We start from the raw sequence: 9,521 nt of genomic DNA, 5'->3' as shown, positions 1-9,521 counted from the left end.
CAAAATTTTGGTCTGAAAAATCTGAAAGAATACGAGTTGTGCACGAAGGAATCTCCAGACAGCAGCCAGAATGCAGCAACTTCAGGTACAGCAAAGGAAGGACAGTCACTGTTTACTTCAGTCATTTGTTTACTGTGTTCATGGACTCAGGATGGGAGGAGGAGGCAGCATAATCTTAACCAGTGGTTTCGGTATTTGGCCGAACACCAAAAATCTGGATTCGGTGCATCCTTAATTAAAAATGTTTGTGCTATTCGTCTGCAGAGACAGCCCAGTTTTACAAAAATACCTTATTTCAAGCATTACAACACTTATTTAAGACGCACAAGATGAGTTGAGACACTTTCTAATGAAAAGTTACATACATACTTCTTGGGAAAGAAAAGGAGGAACTGAGATCATGATTACAAAGACATTTAATGCTCCGTCTCAGTTCTACAGTCAGTCAGTGTCTTTGTCATCACTGCTGCAGGTTCAACATTAGAACAAGTCAAACATTAAATCAACTCATTAAAAAAGAAAGGATGGCAGTTTGGGACAGAAAGATTTCCTATTGCTTCACGTTACTGCTCGCTGGTAAGACATGGACTTTATTCACGTTACGTTAATATCTTTAATGATGATTTTGACAGTTTCACATCAAACTTATGAAATCTTACACACGTCTCTGCTTCTGAAGTTGCAGCTCTGAAACGGTCTACAGAGACCGTGTTTTTTTTACAGTGTGTTCATGGGACAGACAGCTAGCAGATAGTGAGGAGATGTTTGCTGTATGTGACAAAAATGTTGTAGCCTAAAAAACGTGCATAGCACCTTTAAATTGAAGACATCTTTAATACCATTTAGAATTAAATTAAATACCAACTTCATAGCCATACTGGCAATAATATAAGGATATATGCAATATCAGAAAAGATTTTAGGCTATAAACATAATTATTGACCAAGTACTTGAACTTAACCCTTGTGTTGTCATCCATCATGCAACTTTGTGTTTTTCTGGATTGAAATTTCAACATTTAGTTCTTTTTCTACACTTTTCTCTACATTTTTGTTGATTTTATTCAAATTTATATATATATTTAGTAATTGTTTGGTGTATAAAATGTGAAATGTCTGAGTTTCTCAAAGGCCAAGGTGATGTCTTTAATGTCTGGTTTTCTGAAAAGGTTATCAAATTGGGAATCATCCGCGATACCCAGCCCTATTTTGATTAGTTTTCACATCAAAGTTCCTTTATTCCTAATTTCACCGTGTTGTTGTTCCAGGAGCTCTGGGTCAAAGAGTGAACTATCCAGATCCTGTTTGTGGTATAAAAGGATCAACCGTCACCCTACCCTGCTCCTTCACACCGCCGGAGTCTGTCGATGATGATCCAGGAGTTTTGATCGAGGTTGTCAGAGTCGCCTGGTGCACCGATGACTTCTGTCAGCTTACCGCTCTGTCTGTGTACGACAGCGAATCACAGAACAACGACCCTCGTTACAGATACCTGGGAGACAAGAAGGGAGACTGCACTTTACAGATCTCAGATCTACAGAAGGAAGACGACACAACTTTACGCTTTAGAGTGGAAACTAATGATCGCAGAACAACTTTCACTGGCCGACCAGGAGTGAGAGTCACAGTCGTAGGTAGGAGCATCCTATGATGATGTTATCGAAACACAACAATGGCAATAATATACATAACGTTTATTTTTTAAAATAAAAATTACAGGTACAGAAATGCATGATAAAGAGTAGGGCTGTTGGAAAGAAGATTTAATTAAAGGGGATCTATCATATAGCATTTTCAGGATTATACTTGCATTTTGTGTTTGTACTAGAACATTTTTCTCATACTGCCCGTGGCTGCTGCACCCTCTGTATTGGACGCTCTGTAGGAGCACCTGTCCCTTTAAGCCCTCCTCCCTTTAAGCCCAGTCTGCTCTGATTGGCCAGCGCACTTCCTGGAATCTCCAGAGCCTGTTTCACTGTAACGAAGTATATAGCAGAACTTTGTACTGTGAAATAATCTCCAATAAAGGCTTCTAGACCAAATACTACACAACCAGACATGTCCCAGCAGTAAAGTCACCAGAATTTGGCGAGAATTCAAATCATCCATAATCCATTTCACTTTTATGTAGAGCCCGACCGATAAAGGATTTTTAAGGCCGATATCGATACAAATATTTAGTGATTTAAAAATCCGATATTCCGATATATCGGCTGATATATATTTAAAAAAATAAAATCCATTTTTTTAATATTAATTTATCGGCTGTTATAAAAGCTGATACCGACAGTTTGGAAAATGCCTAATATCAGCCGATAATATCAGCCCGCCGATATATGGGTCGGGCTCTATTTTTATGTTGCAAACAGCTGCTCGAAATGGCAGACAGCGCCCAGCGTTAGAACAAAGCCGTGAATCAGAGAAATAAAACGTCTTTTCCCCGATTAATCAATAGAAGTGTGATTGTAGCAAGTATCTCACTATCACTAATGTTATACACATTCATATATACATGAAACAAATGATATATCCAGGTACCAAAAAAGTCTTAAAGTCAGAAGTTAGGATGGAAGTGCAAAGAGTAGTTGCTATGGAGATGATACACCGTCTCGTCTCATTGGTGGGAACTGGTGGCTTGGCAGTCAACCAAATTGTCAAAAAAATAACGTGGATGGTTCCACACAATGCTCTTCACAAGTTAAACAAATGATCAGTTCACTACTTTCATTGAATTTGGGTGTTTTAGTCAATTTTATAGCATTTTGAAAAAATAATTGAGAAAAGAACTTTGAAGAAAGTGACAAAAGTGTAAAAAAAGGGCCATAAAAAAATGCAATACAACATTTTTAATTTTGACACAGAAAAACAAAAAGTTGCATGTTCGATGTTAAGCCTCATGTTGTCTCCGGGTCAAATTTGACCCGTTTTCAATGTTTTTTTCATATCCGAAAAAAAAGTAAGTGGAAATAAGGGTAAAAAATGTTGGGAAAAGCGACAAAATGTTGGAAAAAGTGTCTAAAACGTCGGAAAAAGTGTCTAAAACGTCGAAAATACGGCAAAAAAAAGAGACAAAGACATGTTATTGACAAATAGTGACTAAAAACGTCATTAAAAAAACATTTGTAAAGAGCAACATAAATGTTGAGATAAATAACGTTTTTAAAAAGGTTTTTAAATGTGACCGAGCCCAACCCAGACCGGAACATAATTTCTAAATATCTGTCCAAACCAGGCCCGGCTCGTTGGGTCCCGTTGGGTCCCGTTGGGTCCCGCAGGGTCCCGTAGGGCTTGGGTCGTGTATCCATCCCCTACTGAGAGACTTTCACAGTTCACGTTGCTTACAACTATGCACTGAATGTAATAAACAAGTAATATTTCCTTTAGATGCTGCTCTGATGGAGATAAGAAGCTCCAGAGATGACGGAGAGTTTAAAAGAGGAGAAGAAGTCACACTGAGCTGCACCACAATCTGCTCTATCCACCAACTGGAGGTCAGCTGGTTCAGAGATGGCTCCGCCCTCTCAGAGTCTGGCCCCGCCCTCCATCTCAGCTATCTGACTGCAAAGGATTCTGGGAACTACACCTGTGGTTTGAAGAAGAACAAGCGCACCCTCTCAGCGCCGTACAGCCTGCACGTGGAGAATGACAAGGTAGTAGCAGCAGAAGAAGAGGAAGGTTTGTTTTAAACAGTTTTCTGTGTTTGCTGATAACAATTTAATTTAAACTCAAATGGAGTTGTGATGCAGAGAAATCTTCCCTTGTTGTTAACCATCAAGTTTGCAGGAAGGGATGTAATGTAGCTTCTATGTGGAGTAAGTACTGCGCCGGACTCTGTTTAAAAAAAATAGCTTTAAGGACCAAAAGCTTGTCACTGGGGTGGTGCCCTCAAAGGTACATTGTTGTACCTTGAGTCAGAGGAGTAAATTCGTACCCTACTTGTTTGTACCTTGTAAAGGGACAATATTGTACCCTTAAGGACCAATGATGTACCTTAAACAAAAAGGTACAACAAAGTACCTCTGGAAAAGGTAAAAAATGTTGTCCCATTAAGGTACCGTGTTGTGGTTTTGGACATTTCTGTTGCCTGTTGTTATTTTGTAGGTTTCCTGTTCTGTATATTGTTCTCTGTTGTGTATATTTCTGTTCCTTATTCCCCTGTTCATTGTGTTTCTCTTTATCCTCTTTTAGCTGTGTCTTCTTGTTTGTATTGTGTATTCCAGTTTTGTTTCCCGTTTTATTGTGTAATTCTGGTTTTCGGTCTTGTCTCTTCTAGTTCTACTTCCTGTGTTTTCCCGCCTTGTCTGATTGTCCTGCCCCGCCCTGATGTGTTTCACCAGCTGTATCACCTGTCCCTCGTTTGTTCATCACCTCACGTATTTAACCTCTGTGTTCCCTTTGTCTCGTGTCAGATCATTTTGTGTTTGTTCCTGCTTCTGTTTTGCCCGTCAGCTTGTGCATGTTATCGCCTGTTGCCGTTGCTTTTGGTTTCTCTCTGTGTGACTTTGAGTTTTTCTAGTCTATGTACTCTCGTTTTTTTGTTATATTAAATCTTGAATTCATCATAATTGTACCTTCACGAAAACATTTCTGTAATTTGAAGGGAACATTTGTTGAGTTTGTACCTCTTTTTCTGACCGTGCACATAGCTTGTAAAGAAGTAACGGCAGTAACAGGCAAACCAGCTTTAAAATGAGAACTGTTCAGTGCTGATGTAAAGAGTAACTGATATAAATATAAATCTGATGTTTAATGTCTCCAGTCCAACAGTCCTGTCTGATCTGTTTCACAAGAACTAAATCATCTGACCTACTGCTGGCTGTTCGTCTGCTTCTCTTCACTCTGCACACTGTTCTCATCGTCATAGTAACGGCCATCATCATCAAAAGGTCACTTTCTGCTGAGTCATGTTCGTGTATTTATCAGTCTGCTGAGTCATGTTCCTGTATTTATCAGTCTGCTGAGTCATGTTCCTGTATTCATCAGTGAGACCCGAAAAACGTCCCTTTAGTTTGTTTGTTCCATCATCATTCTGACCTATATTGATGTTTTTAAAGATGTTTTTGTTACACACACTCACACACAAGCCCGGTGAAAATCCGCGTAGGGAGGTTGGTCAGGGTGGAGGACGGGTCAAACAACACGGGACTTTCACCCGGGCGAGCGGGGATCGGGTCCCGCGCGTGTTGCTTTGTTTGGCGTTTTGTCCCACGTGTTACTGTGGCGCGTCTCCCGGCATTTAAGGCGCCCTTTCCCCGTAAGGTTTTCCGTAAACCCAACCTCCGCCATCCCGTTTTTGTGGCGCCTCCCCAGCGGGCCGCCTCCCGGCTTATGGAGCATCCTTTTCGGCCACCTTTCGGTGTCCTTTCCTCGAGAAAATCACGTGACATTTACACGTAAAAAACGAGACAAACGTCTCTGTGAACATGAAAAAAAATAACGTGACATTTACACGTAAAAAACGAGAAAAACGTCTCTGTGAACATGTATCAATAGTTTAAGAATAACGTTGACATTTACACAAACTGCCGTGAGACCGGGTTTTACACACACACACACACACACACACACACACAGTGAGCTAACCAGGTGCCCTATATTGATGTTTCTAGTGATGGCGCCCTCTAGTGGCCGTAGTAGTTCTGACGGGAGCAGAGCAGGAAGTAAGGTGACGAAGTAGGAGACCTTGTTTACACAAAGAGGAAATGAAATATTTGCGTCATGCCATTTGCGTGATTTTGATCGCGGGATCATATTTCGATAATTTTGTGTTTATTCGTGCTACTCACAGTGTAGAGCAGTACGCACAAACAATGTTTCTTTCTGTCATCAATATGGACTATATATATAATTTCACAGCATTAACCATGTGTTTAAAGGTCCCAAGACATGGGATGGTGCTCTTTGGATGCTTTTATATAGACCTTAGTGGTCCCCTAATACTGTATCTGAAGTATCTTTTATATAGACCTTAGTGGTCCCCTAATACTGTATCTGAAGTCTCTTTTATATAGACCTTAGTGGTCCCCTAATACTGTATCTGTAGTCTCTTTTATATAGACCTTAGTGGTCCCCTAATACTGTATCTGAAGTCTCTTTTATATAGGCCTTAGTGGTCCCCTAATACTGTATCTGAAGTCTCTTTTATATAGACCTTAGTGGTCCCCTAATACTGTATCTGTAGTCTCTTTTATATAGACCTTAGTGGTCCCCTAATACTGTATCTGAAGTCTCTTTCCCGAAATTCAGCCTTGGTGCAGAATTACAGCCACTAGAGCCAGTCCCACAATGAGTTTTCCTTAGGATGTGCCATTTCTATGTCTGTAGCTATTGAGGAGGAGAGAGAGGGGGGGGGGGGGCAAGGTGGAGGGTGGGGTGTGGTCTTGACCAACTGCCACTTTGCTCGTTTGAAAGCCATGATGTCTCTCTCTCTCTCATGGGTGGACCAACTTCTCTGGGCAGGCAAAGCAGAGAAAGAGGAGGTAACCTTGCTCCTTATGACCTCATAAGGAGAAGATTCCTGATTGGCTCGGTTTACACCTATCACCATTTCTAGCCACTTGGGGACCATAGGCAGGCTGGAGGAACTTATTAATGTTAAAAAAAAAACTCATAAAGTGACATTTTCATACCATGGGATTTTTAATGCTCCACACATCTGGAACAACCTCCCAGAAAACTCTCAGCTCTTTTAAATCAAGGCTGAAGAACTTTCTATTTGATATTGCCTTCTTTAAATAATTGTTAATTTGTTATACTGCACTGTAAGTTTTATTCTCGTATTTTATCCATTTTTTAAATTATTTTGTAATCGTGTTTAAGTGCTCTGTCTGTCTTTACAGGACGTGCGTTCGCAAGAAAGCAAACATGACTGTGCAGGTGAGTCACTGAACATCCTGTTGTGTTATTTTTAAACACTTTATATTTAATATTTAACCTTCATATCTTTACGGAGGGTCTCTGAGAGTTCAGCGCTGCCTTTCATAACTTCCTGTTACAACCTCTCATGAGGAAATAAAGTTCCTCAAAAACAGGAACATTTTAAGCAAAGGATATAAACAGCAATGTCACAATTTCCTTTGTTTTTATTATCGTTGTTACTTACTTACTTCAGCTCTTTTGAAACATGGAGAAATGAACTCTCTCCATCAACACCTCCCTGATTAGGACAGATATTAGATTAAATATCTCAGAGGTTTTAGTCAAGTTGTCTTTATTTATAGCACATTATTAAAACAGAAGTTGACCCAAAGGGAAGATAATTAGTTTCTCTCACTATCACTCTAGAGGTTGAACAGACCTGTGTGTGTGTGTGTGTGTGTGTGTGTGTGTGTGTGTGTGTGTGTGTGTGTGTGTGTGTGTGTGTGTGTGTGTGTGTGTGTGTGTGTGTCCTCTCAGGTCATCTGATAAACATCTGCTTTCTGTCCCCAGGGTCAGGACTAAACAGGGAGAAGCAGCATTCAGTTTTTATGCTCCACACATCTGGAACAACAGCTCCGCCGCAACTCTCACTTCTTTTAAATCAATGCTGAAGAACTTAATATTTGATGCTGCTTGCTTTAAATAATTGTTAATTTCTTATACTGCAGTGTAACTTTTATTCTCGTGTTTTATCTTTTTAATTTTGTAATCATGTTTAACTGCTCTTTAATGTTTGATGTAAAGCACTATGAATTGCCCTGTTACTGAAAACTAAGCTGCCTCTGAGTATGAGAGACGCTCTATGTCAAACCATGTTTGACATAAACTTATACTCTTAAAGTGATCTAAAAGAAATCATTTCAGACATTTACTATTATGATCATAACCCTAAATACTTTGGTGAACTAATTTCAAGCACTGAAACAATTCGTACCACACCCACACACAAATAAAGACACGCACACACACAAATATATACAAACAGATTTCAGAGGCTGAATGGGTTGAGTGCAGAATATATTGTATAGTACAATGGGTCTCCTATTAAACATGTTAATAGTGGGAATGCTGATTCAGCAGCATTCCCACTATTGTTATTCGGTTCTTTATTTTTGTTTTATATTCCATACATGTTTTGACTCTCTTCTGCATACTTTCAGCTATTAAAGTGGTGATAGAATGGTATATACAGTATTTCACGCTGTTCCTTAAGGCTGTTAACCCTGTTAAAATGGGACTGGACTGAAACGAGAGCTTTTCTGCCTTATATGGTCTGCTCATTAATATTTACACACACACACACACACACACACACACACACACACACACACACTTTTCATAGTCACTTCCTGTGTTCCATACACCACTCAACTACAGGAGGTACCATAGCATTGTTCAATCCAAAGCGGAAACAAAAGGTGAAAATCCTCAGTGCAGTCCTACAGATGGATTAGACTCAAAATGAACAGTCAGAAATCCTCAGATCTTGGTTTGTGAACATACCTTCTGTCATGGTTTTGACGCAAAAAAACCCGCAAGGTCTTAGAGGTGTGAAAAGAATTATAAAAATTATAAAGGAGCTGCAGGGTTTTATGTTGTAACTTTCGTTCTCAAGGTCGGAGAGACTTTGATTTAAGTTACAGTTGAACCATTGAGTCTTGTCTGTAGGATGACAAGAACTAGTTAGGAAATCGCTTTTAAGGCATTTGTGGGCGTGGCTTAGGGCTTTTAATGTTGTAACTTTCTTCTTGAAGGTCGTAGAGGTTTGAGATAAAGTTACAGTTGAACTATTGAATTTACTGCATCCAGCCGAGCCAGTCCCCTGTTTCTATGATGACCGGAAGTGGGCGAAAAGTCACTTCCTGATTGTTTTTTCTGACATTTCTTCATGAAGAACAATCCTAGGAGTGTAGTTCCGGTTTTTTTCCATCTTCATTTATCTGGATAGGTAAGAATAAATACTAGATACCAACAGTTAAGTTAAGAATTACTGGGGTTGGGAAATCAACTTCTTCATGTATTAAACTATCGTATTTCCTCAAATAAAAGCCGGGGCCTTTATTTACCTGAACTGCAGAAGGGACCAGGCTTGCATTTGAAGCAGGCTTTTATTAGAGGCAGGCCTGTATTTCTAATTCCATCTGTTTGATAATTATAATTATTTAAATAAACGGTTTTAAATGAAAAACCATAGTGTTCACATTTGCAAAAATATCACCATATACATCAACAGCCAGAAGGGCGACAAAGCAATTTGGGTCAGAATTAATCAAACGCCACCATTGTGGTCAGTTTGAACCCTGTAAATGTACCGGGTATTTATTTCAAATATAGGTACTTTTGATACGGTTGATACGGTAGACCATGACATATTGCTTGACCGATTGGAAAACTGGGTTGGTCTTGCTGGCTCAGTACTAAAGTGGTTTGAATCCTATTTAAAGAATAGGGACTACTTTGTGTCTATAGGTAATTATACATCTGAGCATACAAATATGATGTGGGGAGTTCCCCAAGGCTCAGTTCTGGGGCCTCTTCTGTTCAACATCTACATGCTTCCACTGGCTCAGATTATGGAAAACAACAAAATAAGTTACTATAGTT

The 9,521-nt window shown here is 39.6% G+C and overlaps 1 protein-coding gene across 4 annotated transcripts; it reads left to right on the top strand.

Moving 5' to 3' along the window:
• Positions 1 to 464: 464 nt before the first annotated feature.
• LOC114557841 (sialoadhesin) lies at positions 465 to 7,942 on the top strand. Of its 4 annotated transcripts, none has more exons than XM_028581519.1 (6): positions 465 to 576; positions 1,268 to 1,633; positions 3,384 to 3,674; positions 4,759 to 4,885; positions 6,839 to 6,875; positions 7,428 to 7,523. In XM_028581519.1, exons 1-6 carry the CDS (start codon positions 525 to 527, stop codon positions 7,437 to 7,439), a joined length of 885 nt encoding a protein of 294 aa, XP_028437320.1. In that variant the 5' UTR covers positions 465 to 524; the 3' UTR covers positions 7,440 to 7,523. The 4 variants fall into 4 exon arrangements, with proteins under 4 accessions (XP_028437320.1, XP_028437321.1, XP_028437322.1 ...); XM_028581520.1 differs by having other exon boundaries at positions 3,384 to 3,675; positions 4,790 to 4,885; XM_028581521.1 differs by lacking the exon at positions 4,759 to 4,885 and having other exon boundaries at positions 3,384 to 3,649; positions 7,428 to 7,942.
• The last annotated feature ends 1,579 nt before the right edge of the window (positions 7,943 to 9,521 follow it).

This window comes from Perca flavescens, chromosome 6 (genome assembly GCF_004354835.1).
Source record: "Perca flavescens isolate YP-PL-M2 chromosome 6, PFLA_1.0, whole genome shotgun sequence".
In the NCBI taxonomy this organism is placed as follows: domain Eukaryota; kingdom Metazoa; phylum Chordata; class Actinopteri; order Perciformes; family Percidae; genus Perca; species Perca flavescens.
The sequence above is the reverse complement of the archived record's forward strand: the minus strand, read 5'-3'. Positions and strand labels throughout refer to the sequence as shown.